The sequence below is a fragment of the Gopherus flavomarginatus genome, chromosome 7 (assembly GCF_025201925.1).
Source record: "Gopherus flavomarginatus isolate rGopFla2 chromosome 7, rGopFla2.mat.asm, whole genome shotgun sequence".
Classification (NCBI taxonomy): domain Eukaryota; kingdom Metazoa; phylum Chordata; order Testudines; family Testudinidae; genus Gopherus; species Gopherus flavomarginatus.
In genome coordinates, this window is record NC_066623.1 from 82,790,061 (window position 1) to 82,809,462 (window position 19,402).

Sequence of the window (19,402 nt, forward strand, 5' to 3'; positions counted from 1 at the left end):
ACTGTGTTTAACAAGAATTGATAGGGAGATCAAGTTGGAGAAATTACTCTAAAAACACTCAAAAATAAACTCCCTCAAGTACCAACTTTCTTCTCTCCAAAATGTTTAATGAAAATAATTTTACACTAAGATTCCAACAGAAAAAAAATTACATTTTAGTGAGCATCAAAATTGCAATAAATAAGCGTGAAAGCAAAAATTCTCATCTTTTTGTGACTGAGCAACACCTGACTAACAGCATGAAGAAAAAAATTCAACAGAACCTAACTACGAACTTCCAAGTCAACTCAGAGACAAGATGTTCCACCATAAGTTCTCAGTTCCCTGGCACGGATCCCTGCGCTTCCTGCCCCACATGCCCAGCCGCTGACATCAAGGCAAGGTGAAGAGCCTTCCTAAGCATGACCCCAGCAAACCCATCCACCTCACTAGTTTTTTTGGGTAAAAGGCTGTCATTCTCCACGCTGTCTGTGAAGTCAACAGACCCAGATCCAAGGTGAACAAGAAGGAAGTAGTAGAGGCAGTCAGCATGATATAGATTCCTCTCATTGTCATTGTGTGATACACACAGACGTCCAGTGGCCTCTGTACCTTCAAGACCATTTTTGCTGAGCACGTCAACAATGAGTGCAAGCAATGATTTCTACACAGACTGGCCCAAGCCCACAATGATGGCTTCACCAAGTACTGCAAGAAATAGCAGGATGAGACAGTCAATTTCCCAGGTTATCCGGGTATCAGTGTTCTCTCACATGCATTTGCTTCCACTGTGGCAGAAGAAATCTCACTTGATGGAGATCCAAGTATATGATGGCATCATTGTTGTGAAGTTGGACTGGGCCTGAGAGAAGCTGGAACAGCAGGTGCTTGTGTCAATCACCTTTGGTCAATATGAAATATAAATATCAGTATAGTCGCCAAAGGAGTCACCAGCTACTGGCACATCAAAAAGCTGCCCTGAAGACTCTCAAGAATCTGTGCAAAGTAGCATGCACTGGCACTTGGCAACCTGCTTACATGGCTTTCTCTGCAGCTCAAGACAGTATGAAGGGGTACCACCACTAGACAGAAATCAATTAGATCTACAGGATTAGTCAAGGTTACCAGTCAAGAATGGAAAGCAGAACAAAAAAAACAATGCATCAACTGATTATGATCTAATATAAGCATTAACTATCTGGACAGTTCTGTCCACTATAGCGAAGTGACTAGTGAATATCAAGTTGACTGTGCTGTTGGGAGCAAGAAGAGTAGCTTAACCTCATGCCTACTTGTACAGATGAAGAGTCAGGTCTCAGAGAAAATCGACTTTTAGTTTATCAACAACTTCCAAATTCGGTCACAGATGCTTCCAGGCTGTGGGGGTAAAGGCAGCTTACATTGGACCATTCAAGAAAGACTGTGTTGCTAAAGAAGAGACAGCTTAACATCTGAAACACTTTCCTGTGTGGCTATATCCTGTGGTCAGACAAATAAAATTATACATATTTTCAAAAAAAAAGCTAACTACAATAAAGAGTACTTTTCACAACATTCTTTTCCTAGCCATTTTTCTGCATTTGTTTTCACTTTGAGTTAACCATTCGCCCACATTTTCCAGGAATCTTGCTGCCAAGACTTGTCCTAAGGCTCTCTCCATAGTGATTGATTCTCCTTTCCAGTTTAAAAACTATCCGGAAAACAAAGGGGAACATCGTGCTCATATTCTTATTTATGATGTGTGAAGGCACGCTGAATGCTCTCTCCCTCCCCAAATAAAAAGGAAACACGTAAAACAAACTTAATGAGAAATCCAGATCCTAGCCTTGTCTACAATAGGAAAGTGGTGGGATGGCTGTATTGATACTGCCATGTGTCCATACTAGCCATACTGTTTCAATTTTGCTTCAGATACATTTCACAGTACTACATATGTTGCATTTATACTGTCCAGTGCCCTTCAAATACCAATCCCACAAACAGGTAAAGAAATAGCTTCTGGGAGATTTTGAAAGCCATCTGATAACATAAGCAATTATGAGAGAAGTCAAATTCTGATATCACTCTGAAGAATTACGGCACATCTACACTGGCAAAGTTACAGCTCCGGCAGTTACAGCGCTGAAGGAAAACCGCTGTTGTGTGTTCACACTTGCAGCGCTATTCGAAGCAGAGCCCTCTGGGCAGCTATCCCACAGAGCACCTCTCTCCTTTGCCGCTAAGACTTATGGGAAGGCAGAAGGAGTCGTGGGGCATCCTGGGTCCTGTCCCAATGCCCCATGATGCATTGCTTCGCATCCCAGCTCTACCTGCATTTGGCGCCATCTATCAACAGTTTGTGTACTGCACGCCCTGCCCTGCCTTTTTCTCGCTGCAGGAATGGATCCCGAGCTGTTGGTCAGTGCGAGCAGCATTCTTGTTAACACGTCATGAGTGGTAGTGGAGTTATTTCTTAAATTACAAAGACAAGAGGAGTGCAACACTGATCTTGCCACGCATAGTAGCTATGACATGAGAATGTTTGTGGCATTCATGGAAGTGCTGACCACAGTGGAAGCTGCTTTTGGGCTCAGGAAACAAGCACTGATTGGTAGGAATCACACTGTGATGCACTTGTGGGATGATGAGCAGCGGCTGCATAACTTTTGCATGAGGAAAGCCACATTCCTGGGACTGTGAGATGAGCTTGCATCAGCCCTGCGGCACAAGGACATGAGAATGAGAGCTGCTCTGTCGCTGGAGAAGTGCATGGCTACTACACTGTGGAAGCTGGCCACTCCAGACTGCTACCGATCAGTCACTAACCAGTTTGGAATGGGAAAGTCGACCGCTGGAGTCGTGTTGACGGAAGTGTACATGGCCATTAATCGCACCCAGCTCCGAAAGACTGACTCTGGGCAATGTGAGAGATTGTGGATGGCTTTGCACAAATGGGCTTCCCTAACTGCAAAGAGGTGATAGATGGCACGCACATTCCAATTCTGGCACCAGACCACCTAGCCACTGAATACATTAATCACAAGGGATATTTTTCAATGGTTCTTCATGTGTTTGTGGATCATCATGGGCATTTCACAGACACTAATGTAGGCTAGTCCAGAAAGGTGTATGACACATGCATCTTTCGGAACACTGGCCTTTTCAAGAAGCTGCAAGCAGGGACTTTCTTCCCAAACCAGAACATCACTGTAGGGGAAGTCGAAATGCCCACTGTGATCCTGGGAGGCCCCGCCTACCCCTTAATGCCGTAGCTCACGAAGCCATACAGGGCAACTTGACAGCAGCAAGGAGCGATTCAACAACAGGCTGAGCAAGTGCATAATTACTGTGGAGTGTGCATTTGGCCATTTAAAAGCCTGCTGGCGATGCCTGTATGGGAAGCTGGACATGGCCAATGACAATATTCCTATGCTTATAGCCATGTGCTGTACGCGTGATAATATTTGTTAAGTGAAGCGTAAAAGCTTCACTCAGGGCTAGACTGCAGAGGCTCAGTGCCTGGAGGCTGAGTTTGAAGAGCCAGAGACCAGGGCTATTAGAGGGGCAGATTGTGGGGCCATAAGGATCAGGGATGCTTTGAGGCAGCATTTTGAAGCTGAAAGCCACTAATATTTGTTGCTATGCTCAGGATTGCAGTGCTTGTAATGCCAGGAGGTGACTGGTGCACATGATGCAAGAAGGGGCCTTAACATAATTGTATGTTGCTTTGCAGTGCTCTTTTTGCTTTCACTTAATAGAATAAAGATATCTTGCAATAAAAATTAATTGTTTGAAAGCAAGCAACCAGAGGAGAGAGTCAAAAAAATTCATCAGCAGGGAAGGGGATGGGGGAATGGAAGGTCTCAAGAGGAGGAGGGTCCCGGGACAGCTACAGATTTGTGTATGTTCAGGGATCATACCCAACCTTCTACTTTGGAGCACGATGCAGTGGGTGCTGTAGTTCAGCAGGGCCAAACTGCAGATGGGTGGGTGTTGAGTGCAGTGCGTAGTGAGAGTCCCCACTGCTGGACTGTGAGGAGGGAAAAGTGGAATGCCGCGGGTAGAGAGTGGAGCCAGGAGGTTGATAAGAGTGTGTTGGCGATGAGAGGGGCCCATGGGAAAGAGTTCTGCGACAGCGGCTGCAGTGAAGGGCAGGAGCGGAGCTGTTCAGTTTGAAGAGCTAGTATCGCCTGAAGTGTGTCTGCTTGGCGCTCCATAACAGTTAAATATTGCTCTGGGGCTTCTTTCTTGTGTGCCGCATTCTCCTTTCAGTCCCTCTTCTCACTATCCCATCACTCCTTCAAATTCCTTTTTCTTGGTGGCAGAGTGCATCGTAACCTCACACAAAGTCCTCCTTAGTGCTTCTTGGACGCTTTCTAATCCTTCGCAATCATTCTATCACCAGTAACAAAGAGGGAGGCTGTGCTCCAAAGGTCATCTCTGTGAAGTTTAAATGCAACATTTTACAGAAGCAATATTGTTTACAACACAGACAACACTGTTTCAGAGCTTTAAAACATAGCCAGTACTCTCACACCTGTCACTAACTGGGCTCACCCCAGCCAAGCGCACATAAGCCACAAGAGCCCCAAAATGGTGATTGGGTACAGGGTCAGGGTAAGTCACTGTTCCTGGACCTTACTGTACACTGGGCACATGGCTCTTGGGCACCTGGGGAGAGCCAGCACTGGAGGGAGGGTGGGGGCCTGATAATCATTCCTATCCCCACACTTTGCACAGGATGTGATTATGGAAGGTATCTCGTTGCTGAGGGTGAACAGGGAATCAAGGGAGGGTCTCCTCCAAGCCTGCGGCTTCTGCCCTGGCCTCAATGTGGCGACTCTGTGCGCAGTAATGGTCCCCAACCCCATGACAGCACAGTGGCGCAGGACAGTTACTGTTATCAGGGCAAGAAACAAAGCAGCCCCTCCAAGGAATCTGTGGGAGCGGATTTCCCAGTATCTCCACAAGAGTTTCCTGGAGATTTCTGAGGGAGATTCCTGTGAAGTGAGGGAGTGCATCAACAACCTGTTCCACTGCTAAAACTAGGCATGAGGTGGGAGACAAGCCTGCTTTCTGCAACCCTCCTGCCCCCAGCAACTCACTTCAGCAATTCCCAAAAATCATATCCACTTACCAGGAGCCTCCTCTCCTGTTTGCTCTTCACCAAGATCTGACTGCTGTGACTGGCTAGAGGCTCCTCTAGGGTAGAAAAGAGCTCCTGACTGCATGCATCTCTGGCCTCCGAGTCATCCTCTGCTTCTGGTTTCCCCTGCTCCTCTTCATCCAAGATCGCCTCCTCCTCCACTCTCGACTGACAACAAAGCCAATGAAGTCTCCTGTGGATACTTCACAGTGGAGGTGGGGTCCCCACCAAGTATTGCGTCCAGCTCTTTGTAGAACTGACAGCTTATGGGTACAGCACCAGAGTGGCAGTTTGCCTCCTGCACCTTGTGGTTGGTGTTCCACAGCTCCTTCACTTTGACCCTGCACTGCAATGTGTCCCCGTCATGGCCCTTTTCTATCACACATCTAGAAATCTGTCCTTAGGTATCATAATTCCGATGGCTGGAGCACAGCTGTGACTGGACAGCCTCCTTTCCCCAAATGCCAATGAGGTCCAGCAGCTCAGCAATGCTCCAAGCAGGGGAATCACCTGGTGCATGGAGCAGGCATGGTCACCTGGAAAGATTCGCTGAGACCACTGCACGTATCACAGAGTGAACACGAAGGGGACTTTCAAATTTGCAAAGGAATGTATGGAGTGGGCTGATGGTTGGTCACCTGAGGGCAGGGCAGTAGAGTTCAAACCAATGGCCAGAGAGGTCACTGTGGGACACTTCCTGGAGGCCAATCGAAGCGCTATAATCACCATGGTGTCTACACTGGCACTGCAGCGCTGTAGCCATGGCGCAAAAAGTGCTATGCCTCTCATCAAGGTGTTTTTGTTGTTTGTTTGTTTTTTAAAAGAGCACTGCACCTGTGCAGTTTCTACGCACTAAGTGGCTTGGCAGTGTGTACACCTTGGGAGTGACAGCACTCAAAGCTGCTTTATTGCACACAAACTGTCCAGTGTAGTTGGGGCATGATGCACTGAAATCAGAAGTTCAATGGGCATGCATCACCCAATCCTGCAGAATCTGACTGTACTGAAGATGTTCAGTGGTTGGAGCTTTAGCTACAGGCAGTTACTCTTGAGACAAATACAGGCAGTTGCAAAGCTTCAGACTGATTAACTGAGCCTGGTATACCAGCATTACATCACAAAGATCGATCACTGCTCTTCTTGGCAAAGAGAATGGCAATCATCCAATGAAGTCAGGCTACTCAAGATATTAAGCTATGTACCAGGCTGAAGTCCACTGTGGGTAGCTGTGCAGGTTTGAATAGCAGTATATACTTTGTTGCATGTGCATATGATCAAGATGATTAGTAAGTGAAAGGAATTAAAGTTATTAGGATTTTTCAACTCTGCAAGAATTACTGATGGAACTCTTTTACCCTCTCCCCACCTAATCTCCTAGAACAAAATAAAACTTATACCTCTAAGGATGGCTGGGCCTGATACCACAATTTTTCTAGAAAAATCCTCTGATCTTCAAAAATGGACAGCAGGGGACGTGATTCTCACTGAATATTGACATTCATGCTGCCCCCCTTCTCAACGTAATTGCAGGTGATGCTATATATCCAATTTTTTCATGTCTAATGACACCATGTCCTGCTTACACAAGTCTGGGAATGATGCCAGTTCAGCTACACTCTAAGCAGGTGTAAAGTGGAGGTAAAGTGGTTTTGGGACACCGAAAGAAAAGTAAAGTCTAGCCCATGACTGTTCAGTAGCTAGTTGTGACATAGGATACACATTGGCAAAGGATCCCATTCTTTGTAAACAACTCACCTCAGACCTGTTAAATACATCTACTTTTAGCCTAGAGTGCTCACAAGTGCTATATGGTTTACAGGAGCAGCGGTTTAAGGAAAAAAACTGGTAAACTGGGGATCCTCTGCACTTTTGGATGATTCATTTGGGATTTGTAACTCATTACGCTAAACACATCTTGCAGGATATTTATCCATAAGCTTTATCAGGTGAGGTTTCTACAGAAAGCTCATAACTTGTCAAAACTCAATTACTGACAGATATACATTTAAGTAATATTTAAGGAACAGTGTATTTATACTCAAAGTAATCACTAGTCCAGTCCAAAAAGCATAATCAAGAGGTAACATCTGGAATGCTCATCCAAGCAAAAGGGAGTTCTCACTCTTAATCAGAAGGCAAGGTAACACAAGGCTCAACTGACTAGCCTTGCTCCCTCCCAAAACTATCAATGGAAAACCAGAGGCATTACCCAATCATCAAAACTTCTTCAAGGAACATTACAACAGAGCTTCGCTCAGTCTGTGAATAGAAACAAAAGACTTTTCAGTGTAACAACAAAAAGGAGTCCGGTGGCACCTTAAAGACTAACAGATTTATTTGGGCATCAGTTTTCATGGGTAAAAAACCTTACTTCAGATGCATGGAGTGAAAATGACAGATGCAGGCATTATATAATGACACACGGAGAAGGGAGTTACCTCACAAGTGGAGAGCCAGTGTTGATAGGGCCAATTTGATCAGGGTGGATGTAGTCCACTCCAAATAATAGAGGAGGTGCTGTCAATTCTAGAAGAGGCAAAGCTGCTCTTGCAATGAGCCAGCCACTCCCAGCTCCTATTCAAGCCCAAATCAATGGTGTTAAATTTGCAAATGAATTTTAGTTCTGCTGTTTCTCTTTGAAGTCTATTTCTGAATACTGGCACACTTGATGTTCCACTTACACAGTGGCTCTCTTTTCCAGAAATTTCTTAAACTTTAAAATACTTCATTTGGATTCCAATTTTCCTTCCCACAACTTTATCAAGGAGGTAGAAAAACCCTGGAAAATTGGACCTGAAATGTAACTGATACAAACGTATCTGAGTGAGTTTGCAGAGCCTGAAACAATAGCGGAGATGAAAATTACTTTACTCATTTCAGTAAATATTTACTCAGATGCCAATAATGATATTTTAAATTCAATACTTAAAATTATACTGCTCAAAATATGAAAGAGACAAAGTATCATTATGATCTATTCTGAGTGACAGCTCATTTTTGGTACCACAAGTTAATAGGCCTGGGAAAGGAATACCCTGCTAAACTGATGGGGAAGCCCAATTTAACCAAGGGGAAGCCCAATTTAAAAAAAAAAAAAAAGAGCCCAACAAACCCTCATGGCTGTATTTTAATCCTAGTGACAAGAATAATCTATGATTCTAAGCCAAGCCCAAGGACCAAAGCAGAACCTATGCAGCATATATGATCATATTCTGAACATCTCCACAATTCAAGAGATGTGCCCAAAATACAAACTGTCCACTTCAGACACGACTTCCCCTACCACCAATTTGAATATGGAGTAGTACCATTTTTTTTTTCAACTAATATGAGAGTGGACAGAAGGGACAGGTCTTAAGTCAGGGGTTCTCAAACTGGGGGTCGGGACCCCTCAGGGGGTCATGAGGTTATTACATGAGGGGTCGTGAGCTGTCAGCCTCCACCCCAAACCCCACTTTGCCTCCAGCATTTATAATGGCATTAAATATATAAGTGTTTTTTAATTTATATGGAGGGGTTGCACTCAGAGGCTTGCTGTGTGAAAGGGGTCACAAGCACAATGGTTTGAGAACCACTGTCTTACGTGAATGGATATGACAAGCAAAAAAATTAATGAAGTTATGACAAGAATGAAAGGTAAGGAACTGACAAGTGAAGTTATTTTTAGTTATGCACTAAAATTTGTTTATTTCTATTTAACTTCACTGACCAATATTTTAGAAAAACAAAGTCCAAAAGATATATTACCACCTGGCCTTCATATAAGGCCTGTTGTCAGATGCTACCGATGTGGTGCTCTGCTCTTTTCAATGTTGATATCACTTGGCTGCGTGTTTGTGTTCCCTCTGTGTGCTGTCCCAGCTCTTCGAAGATAGCTGACACAGCAGACCCGAAGAGAACCCCCAATGACTACAGAGTCCAGTAAGGTACGAAGGCACGTCGGCCAGGTTTATTGCTGTATGGACATTGCAGTTCCCTGTAGATTACTTAGTCTACCGGGCATACTACAAGAAAGTGCCTCTTGGCAATGGACTCAGCACAGTCAGTGGTGGGACTTTCCACTGCCCCCTCAGCTGGGCAAAGACACCGCCCCAGGATACATTTTTATACCCAGGTACAAACAAGTTACACATCACTCCTGACGTACTGAGGTGCAACCCTTCTACGTACCAAGGTACAACCCCTCTTCGTAGTAAGGTGCTGCCTTCACCTTGTACATGTTGGTTTGAACAAAACAACTCTATCCATCATATTACCCTTTTGGCCTTGTCATTGGGATGGGTCAGCCTGTTCCTTGTTATCTGTGGAATGTTCCAGTATAGGGTGCTCTGGTACCGTGTTTATACTTCAATCTACTAGGTGAATATGTTTATGCAACATCAGCCCTTTCCTTGCTAGCTTCTGTGAGCAGAGCCTGCCTCTGGCTCACAGCTTAACTTTGCTTTATGTTAGCAAAGTCTTGACCATTACTTTAGTTCAGGCCTTAGGCCTCACACCGGGCCTTGATACCAAGGTTTATATCTCAGGGCCTCCTCTTACTACAAGGCCTAATCTACACACCATTTTGGTACCATTTAATTATTTTGATGAGGGGTGTGATTTTATACTTAAAGTGGTACAACTGCCTAGCATGGACAGTTATATCACTATAAAGGCTCTTACATAAGCCATACCAATATAAGCCCCTTTATAGGAATATTACTGTGGGATATGCACATGTACCACTTAACTATATTGGTTTATAGAAAAAGATGCAATTAAGTGGTACAAAAACTTTCTAGATAAGCCCTAAGGTTTGAGAGCTTACAACACCCACTGAAATCCTTGCTACCAGAACTACGGAAGATCAGACTATACACCGTATTTAAGCTTTAATCATCTACTTGCTTTAAAAAAAAAAAAAAAACAAACAAACACACCACTTAATTCCCAGGCCTTCTTTACATATCATAAAACCAAGAGGGTGTAAGCTTCCCCCCGACAACCTTTTGTCTTTTAAGGCAGTTTTAAAATAAGCTTGAATTCACTTTATGAAGTAACAATAATAAAAAAAACAGATTTGTGACTGATAATAAAAATTAATAACTTCATAAATGCAGAACTTTACTACACAATACATTCATATTATACAACAATGGTAAATTGTGAGCTTCCATCAATCAAATTCTCACTGGCTTGTAACAGATTACTGTACATAATATATATCTGAGTATTTTCTACCCTTTTATGGAACTTTATGGCTGAATAAATATTTAAAATTTATTTTGATTTCCAAGCTTCCTGTCCCAGCCCACATACTAGATATATTACTTTTACAGAACTTTATATTACAGTAACACTTGATGCCAAAGTTGTGCTAGGAACTGTACAGACACATAAGATATAGGCCTTTGCTACACTGGCGCTTTACAGCGCTGCAACTTTCTCGCTCAGGGGTGTGAAAAAACACCCCGCTGAGCGCAGCAAGTTACAGCGCTGTAAAGCGCCAGTGTAAACAGTGCCCCAGTGCTGTACGCTAATCCCCATGGGGAGGTGGAGTACGTGCAGCACTGGGAGAGCGCTCTCCAAGCGCTGGCGCAGCGACCACACTTGCACTTCAAAGTGCTGCCGCGGGAGCACTCCCGTGGCAGCATTCTGAAGTTTCAAGAGTAGCCAAGCCCATAGGCTCTACCCTAAGGGGCAAGTGTATTTCACTCTAAAACAAGAAACATACAAAGGATAGAGGTAGAAACACAGCCTTATACAATTTAAGTATACAATCAAAACAAAATTTGAAAATGTATAATGTGCCAAATCCATCTGCCACTCAAGCCATTGTTAACTGACAGATTTTTTTTAAAACGCATCAGCAGAAGTGGGCCTTAACTATCATTTGAAGGAGAATATGCCTTCCTTTACGATTGCCTTCAGGGAGGCTTTTTCACATGTAGAGTGTTACTTGCTAGCAAGTGAGGCTGATTATAAATAACAATTCAGACAATAGATATCAACTTTTACTTAACACCTCACCCTCTCGCTCCCTCCCCCCCCAAACGCACGAGCTGGAGTTCCTTAAGGGTACATCCACACTATCCACCGGACTGGCAGGTAGCAATCAATCTATCAGGGATCGATTTACTGCATCTCGTCTAGACGCGATAAATCAATGACTGAACACGCTCCCCGTCGACTCCGAAACTCCATTACGGCCAGAGGCGGAAGCAGAGTCGACAGGGGAGCCAAAGCCGTCAATCCTGCACCGTGAGGACGAGAGGTAAATTGAACTAAGATTAGTCAACTTCAGCTACGAGAATAGCGTAGCTGAAGTTGACGTTTCTTACATCGACACTCCCCCCCCCCGTGTAGACCAGGCCTAAGACAGTTTGTGCTAAGATTGGGAAGTAGAGGAAAGTAGAATACTGTACATGGTCAATACATCATTTTTGATTACTTATGAGTTTCTTCAAACAGATGTTTATTCTCTCTGAGAACTAGGGTCTGGCGTACACTATGAATTTACATTGGTATAGCTATGTCTCTCAGGGGTGCAGCTGCGTTGCTGTGATGATTTAAGTGCGGACATACCCCAAGTGTGTCAAATGTTAAGTTCTTAAATCTAGTCATTTATAACATGCTCACAGGTGCAAAAATACACCAGAAAAGCTGACTATCTATATTAGGGTAAGTAACCCCAGTTTTCTGGCACTATCACTCTGGAGTTCTCAAGAATGCTTTATGCTGAAAATGGGGACATACTACAGGATGAATGTTTTAAGTATAGCCTATTTAGTTTGATTTTTATACCTTGAGACCTGACACAAAGACTGTCACTCTGAAATAAATAGTTTACCACCAGTAAAATGTAAACAAAATAGAAATTATGAAGAAAAGTATTAAATATATTTAGTCTCAGTTCTGAAGGAACAATCCTATAAATATAGATAGCAGTGTGGAATACTGAAAAAAGGTACTTCAATTCATATTCAGCAGAAGGGTCCAAAAGGGCACAGATATTAGAACTAATGCATAAATGTTGCTGATAAAACCTTCCACAGGACTCTACAGTCCTATTTTTAGGCTTCTTAGTAAAGAACAGTTACTTTAATTATGAACCTTTTAGTTTCTGACAGTCTTTCTGCCAAAGAATTGGAAGAGGCCAGATTCTTCTAGTACCTTTCAGAATCTGGCATAAGAAAAGGATACTTTAAGTATACGACAAAACAGGCAAAAGTAGGACAAATTAGTTTTATAGTTTGGCTCTCTTTTTGGAACATGAAAAGTACATTAAGGTGGACTTACATTTATAAGGCCTACAACTGCTTTTGCAGTGTAACAATTGTTTTAGTTTTTGAGATAAACCCTCTCACTTTTGCTGTATTCCTCTTATGTAATATCAGTGTGCTTCTAATATTCTTATATTGATAATTGCTGTCATTTCTGTTTTTTTTTTAAGTATTGGATAGTTTAAGAGACTTTACTGTAAGCCAACGGACTGAATATACACCTCTCAAAAATCTATTTTTTAAACATTTACACTCATTTCAAGGGCAATATTCATTCTACTTTTGAACATTACAGTTTACTTCAGACCCATTTGTGATCATAACAGAATATCATGCAGTATGCTATCCCACTAAAGGATTATTAAAATGTTTTGGGAAAAAAAAATCACACATCTTAGAAGTCATTTTTGCTCCGAGTTCTTCTTTCCTCCGGTTAGACACGTGGGGAAAACCTTTATCAACCACAGAACATTTTTCATTTGCTTTTCAAATAGCTTTATTCTGTCAATTCATCCATGAGAGTCAGTATTTGATGCAAACAGCTACACCTCTACCCCGATATAACGTGGTCCTTGGGAGCCAAAAAAAAATCTCACCGCCTTATAGGTGAGACCGTGTTATATTGGGTTCGGTCCAGTCCAGTATACTGGCAAGAGCCGGTACGCTGTGCCGGACTGGACTACCTTCCCCTACGGTGACTTAAAGGGGCTCTGGCAGGAATTTAAAGGGCCCGGGGCTCCTTGCAGCAGCTGGAGCCTCTGGCCCTTTAAATCACTGCCTGAGCCCGGGTGCCTGAGCCCTGGAGGGGATTTAAAGGGCCTGGTGCTCCAGCTGCTGTGGGGAGCCTCAGGCCCTTTAAATCACCACTGGAGCTCTGGCAGTGAGGCTCAGGTGGTGATTTAAAGGGCCGGAGCTCCACACAAATTCGGATATAACGCAGTAAAGCAGCGGGGCTCGGATGGCGCTTTAAAGGGCCCAGGGCTTCCCACTGTTCTACCGCGCTATATCCGAATTCATGTTATATTGGGTCGCGTTCTATCGGGGTAGAGGTATTTTCTTTCTTATGGAATACAGGTTCTTAGAAAGGATAGAAAAGCATTCCCACAGCCCTTTCATTCATAGGTAAGACTACCTAGGAATCTCCTTCATTCCACACATGAAGGAGATGCAACTGACCTTAATATAGATGATTTATCCTCAGAAATGAAGAAATGGGAAAACTGGTTACGTCCTTGAGCAGAAATCCTAGTGAATACTGCCACTAGACTTCCTTATCTTGTAATCACATTCTCGCTGAAGATACTAAAAACCCTAACTTTCCATAATTCAAAGTATTTTTAGTATCATTTCTCATAAAAAGTACATCAAGACTCACAAAGTCTTTAAAGACTTACCACACAATGGTGGACTGGTCTCCATGAACCTATTACTAGAACAGTAAGGTTATAGGTTAACTTGGGATTGTACACACACACACACACACACACAGAAAAAGTAAGATACCAGAACATTAACAAGTCTCACCTTGTTTGTTTCCCTTCCCTCAAATGTTATTTAGCATACAGACTCCTTGGGTTAAGGACAGTCTTTTGTGCTTGTGCAGTACCTAGCATGTTATTAGTACTGCCAGAAACAAATACTTGAGGGTGGGCAAGTATGTCACGAGGTCCAAAACACTTTCATTTGAGTTGTATTGAAAAAAGGGCATAAATTTGCCTATTTTAAAAAAAAAAACCATAAAGATAACTCAGTCTTCATTTCCTTATAGGCCATCCTAAAAAAGGAGTGATCCTTAAAAGAACAATTTATCTTCCCCAAGTTTCTTTCTATGGAATAATCTATACCTGAGAAGGAGAAGAAAAAGTGACCTTTGGAAGTCATTTAACACTAGAAATGTGTCAGAACTGACTGAGAAAGGATCCATCCTTAATTTTCTTCCCTCGAGGTTAAGTTAAACTCCCTGACAAATACCACCTGTATTTTTCAATAGGATGATCCATTTCTGAAGTGATGCAGTCAGCTTGAAATCTAGTTCTTTTCAAAACGTTAAATTGTTTCAGGTATTATGCTACACCAGGGACCTCTGGCAATATTTGTGGTTTTACAATCCTCCTCCTGGCTTTTTCAAGACATGTCTCTCTCCCTTCCCTAGAGGAAGGCCCACCAAACAAGGTGAATCTATCTACCTAAGGAAGTTAAAGATACAAAGTGCTGTTAAATGAAAATTTTAATCTGAAGTGTTATAGTATCAAATGTTACTTTTATTGTTGTAACAAAAAAAAAAAAAAAACAACCACCACCAGATTAAAACACACTTAAAAGCCATTCTCAGATGCACCCAAAAGACTAACACCTCCCCACCCAAATGCTACCTACCATTCATGTGGGGAGGAGGGGGGGAGAAGAGCTCCATACCTAGGGAAAACTGAAAAGAACTTAATATTTCTATGATAACGTTTGGAATTAAAAGTGATGCAGTGTATAATGTACATCTTGTTACACATCAAGTTTGGCAAAAAATATTCCACATTTTACTGGAATCCAGCCAGATTAAACAAACCTTACAGAAACAGAGTAGAAATCTGATTTAGCACAATGGCAGACACATCAATGAGAAGCAGCATAGCCCTGTTCTCCCAAACCTATGGGACCACACAAAACATCACTACACCAAAAAATCTCTTTCAGAAACAGTCTTAATAAAGGTTAACATCTCACAAGCTTGCAACTCCTTACAAATATCCCCCTTCCCTCTTTCACTGCCTCATTCTGCTCATTTCCCTTTCTTTCACTCTCTCAATCTCTTTGTTTCCCCTGATTCTCTCTCCAGTTCTTTCTTCGTACAAATTGAAATGGTGTCAATTTATTAGCCTATACTCCAATATTGCACTACTCAAGCTTTTTAAATCTTTCATCTTCAAAAAATGCTTTGATCAGAATTATAACCTAAAATCTGTTTTAAACGGATAGACAACAAATCATTTCTGCTGACATTTTCATCTACTATAGTTACAGGTAATGAATATTAAAAGAAAATAGTTTCTTCATTGATTACTTAGGTGTTTTTGACATTAGTTTGTGTAGTTACTGTCACCATTTCCCCCTGCATAGTCAGCCAATCTCCCCTGTTCATTGGCAAAGACAGATCATGTTTTAAATGCATTGCTAACATGCTTTGTCATTTTTTAAATTATAAACAGGGCCAAACTTTCAGAAACTCATGGGACAAATATTATCCTAAAGAAAGAATGTTGTAATTATAATTTTATTTAGGCTCTTTCATTCAAAGTGTATCCAAAATACTCCAAGCAGTTAAGTGTAACTCCAATCCTTTAAAATGTTGCCAAATGGACACTGGTCTCAATTTGAAAGTATAAATAACCATCAACCCATTTTCTTCTGTGATTCAAGTGCTAAGAAAGAGCATATTGAGATGGCTTTCTAGTTACACTAACCACTACCAGTTTCCATAGTTTTGGTGAAGAAACATCTAAAGTTTCTCAGTACAACACATTACATTTGTTATAATTCATCCATCTTTGAGATGAAAGGTGCTAATGTAAAAGGTACATTATCTGCACAAAAAGTGAATAGTCCTTCAAATAAGCCTGCCCTTTCTCCCTTTGTGTTGATTTTTCTTTTTTATATTTTAACAGCTTTGCCGATAGTCAGACACAGTTGTCTAATAAGGAAAGCCACCATCTAAACACCCAACTACACCTCACACCCCCAAATTCCCTCCAGACCCCCCCCTCAGATGGTGATGTGACCCTATTCCTGTTCTCCCCTTTGTTTGGTCTCCACAGAACACCTGCAAATCCCCTTATTATCTGCCTGTTATAGTCACCTTCGGAGACAACCCTTATTTCTGAAGTCCTCTGGCCCCTAAATATGCCCCCCCCCCAGACCAGATGTGCTCACAATGAGTACAGCACTGGGGGAAGTGAGAAGAGCGGCTGGATGGCTGGGTTTCCCCGCCCGACTGGGGCTCGACCCTCCCCCCTTTCGGTGAGCCCTCTATTGGGGGACGGGTGAGGGGTCCTAACTGCCCACCCCACGGACTCCGGGGCGGCCGCCCGCCCCCACCGCGGAAAGCCCGGCCTCCCTCACCTCATTCGGTCTCTCCAGTGGTGCCAACCGCCTCATGCAGGGAAATCAGCGGACTCAGCACCCTCCCCCCGGAGCCTCTCTGCGGCTGGGCCTCGGTGCGCAGCGCCCCCAGACAGCCCACGCCGGGCGGAGAGTGGGGGAGGGTCAGAGCCGAGTCACACACTGCCCGGCTCTGCCGCAGCCGTTCGCCATTTTCGTTTCCCGCGGAGAAGCTGGTGCATTGTGGGAAAAAACAAAGCGCCTCACCCCCCCGCCCCAGCGACGCCCGGCCTGCGCTGCACTGCCGCTGTCCGGACAGGGGGCGGGGATTGGGGAAGGAGTCCGAGCGACGGCGGAAGGACACGTGCCACAGACAACCTCTGCCGCTTGTGAACAAAGAGGAACTATTTTAGACTTGATTGCAGCGAGTGTGAAACCCTCCTCCGAGTCCTCCCCCTCGGAACTAGTTCTAGGAGAGCGGAGAGGGAGGGAGCGAGCGTGATTCTCCAGACTTACCTATTGTTCCCCCTTCAGTCACACCTCTGGGGGGAGGGGTCGTAGCCTCCCCCCAGCCTCCCTTGTAACTGCTAACGCTTTCTCACCTATCCAGCTGTCTGGCTGGGCCAGCTCCTAGCGGTCCGACAGCCAGCAGCATGCAACGAAATGGCCTGAAGAGCTCCCACGAGGACACCTAGTCCTCTCCCCCATCCCCTGCTGAGGCAGGACAACCTGTACCTAGATCTTGCCTGGGTGGGTGCCTGTCTATCCTGTTCTGAAAAGCAGCCAATGAGTGGGATTCGTTGGTGACCAGGTCTGGTGCCTAGCTAGGCAGGGTCTCAGTTCTGCTGCTTTCTTCCTTCTCCCTTTGAACCCCCTGGCCTGGGGTTTCTGCTATGAATCTGGAAGGGGTCACAACACAGGAGGGAAACAGAGCATACTTCCTAGGCACCAGTCTTGGGAGCTGCTAACAAGAGACCAGGTGCTTATGCTCCAGTGCTGAAAGACTGTAGCTGGTTAGTTTCAGAGTAGCAGCTGTGTTAGTCTGTATCAGCAAAAAGAATAGGAGTACTTGTGGCACATTAGAGACTAACAAATTTATTTGCGCATAAGCTTTTGTGGGCTAAAACCCATTTCATCGGATGCATGCAGTGGAAAATACAGTAGGAAGATGTATATGCACAGAGAACATGAAACAATGGGCGTTACCATACACACACTAACGAGAGTGAGCTGTTAAGGTGAGCTTTTACCAGCGGGGGGGGGGGGGGGACGACTTTTTGTAGTGGTAATACAAATGGCCCATTTCCAGCAGTTAACAAGAAGGTGTGAGGAGTAGCAGGGGGGAAAAATAAACATGGGGGAATAGTTTTACTTTGTGTAATGGCCCACCCACTCCCAGTCTTTATTCAAGCCTAATTTAATGGTGTCCAGTTTGCAAATTAATTCCAATTCAGTCTCTCGTTGGAATCTGTTTTTGAAGTTTTTTGTTGTAATATTGCGACTTTTAGGTCTGTAATCAGTGACCAGGGAGATTGAAGTGTTCTCTAACTGGTTTTTGAAAGTTATAATTCTTGATGTCTGATTTGTGTCCATTTATTCTTTTACGTAGAAACTGTCCGGTTTGGCCAATGTAAAGGTAGAGGGGCATTGCTGGCACATAATGGCATATATCACACTGGTAGATGAGCAGGTGAACGAGCCTCTGATAGTGTGGCTGATGTGATTAGGTCCTATGATGGTGTCCCCTGAATAGATATGTGGCCAGAGTTGGCAATGGGCTTTGTTGCAAGGATAGGTTCCTGGGTTAGTGTTTTTGTTGTGTGGTTGCTGGTGAGTATTTGTTTCAGGTTTGGGGGCTGTCTGTAAGGAAGGACTGTCCTGTCCCCCAAGATCTGTGATAGTGATGGATCGTCCTTCAGGATAGGTTGTAGATCCTTGATGATGCGCTGGAGAGGTTTTAGTTGGGGGCTGAAGGTGACGGCTAGTGGTGTTCTGTTACTTTCTTTGTTGGGCCTGTCCTGTAGTAGATGACTTCTGGGTACTTTTTTGGTTCTGTCAATCTGTTTCTTCACTTTAGCAGGTGGGTATTGTAGTTGTAAGAATGCTTGATAGAGATCTTGTAGCTGTCTGTCTCTGTCTGAGGGGTTGGAGTAAATGTGATTGTATCATAGAGCTTGGCTGTAGACAATCGATTGTGTGGTGTGGTCTGGATAAACACTGGAGGGATGTAGGTAAGTATAGCGGTCAGTAGGTTTCCGCTATAGGGTGGTGTTTATGTGACCATCGTTTATTAGCACTGTAGTGTCCAGGAAGTGGATCTCTTATGTGGACTGGTCCAGGCTGAGGTTTGATGGTGGAGTGGAAATTGTTGAAATCATGGTGGAATTCCTCAAGGGCTTCTTTTCCATGGGTCCAGATGATGAAGATGTCATCAATGTAGCACAAGTAGAGTAGGTGCGTTAGGGGACGAGAGCTGAGGAAGCATTGTTCTAAGTCAGCCATAAAAATGTTGGCATACTGTGGAGCCATGCGGATACCCATAACAGTGCCACTGATTTGAAGGTATACATTGTCCCCAATATGAAATAGTTATGGATGAGGACAAAGTTACAAAGTTCAGCCACCAGGTTTGCCGTGACATTATCAGAGATACTGTTCTTGACAGTTTGTAGTCCATCTTTGTGTGGAATGTTGGTGTAGAGGGCTTCAACATCGATAGTGGCTAGGATGGTGTTTTCAGGAATATCACCAATTAATTGTAATTTCCTCAGGAAGTCAGTGGTGTCTTGAAGAGAGCTAGGAATGCTGGTAGCATAGGGCCTGAGGAGGGAGTCTACATAGCCAGATAATCCTGCTGTCAGGGTGCCAGTGCCTGAGATGATGGGGCGTCCAGGATTTCCAGGTTTATGGATCTTGGGTAGCAGATAGAATACTCCTGCTCGAGATT

At 43.7% G+C, this 19,402-nt stretch overlaps 1 protein-coding gene and 1 pseudogene across 3 annotated transcripts in view; one reads left to right on the forward strand and one right to left on the reverse strand.

Moving 5' to 3' along the window:
- Positions 1-16,700, reverse strand: part of MTF2 (metal response element binding transcription factor 2) — a 56,321-nt gene extending 39,621 nt beyond the window's left edge. For all 3 annotated transcript variants that reach the window (XM_050962471.1, XM_050962470.1, XM_050962469.1), the window contains exon 1: positions 16,477-16,700. In XM_050962471.1, the coding sequence (XP_050818428.1) occupies positions 16,477-16,481 (5 nt within the window). In that variant the 5' untranslated portion in view covers positions 16,482-16,700. The remainder of the gene's footprint in view (positions 1-16,476) is intronic.
- LOC127055478 (60S ribosomal protein L3-like) lies at positions 247-1,427 on the forward strand (annotated as a pseudogene).
- Positions 16,701-19,402: the final 2,702 nt, after the last annotated feature.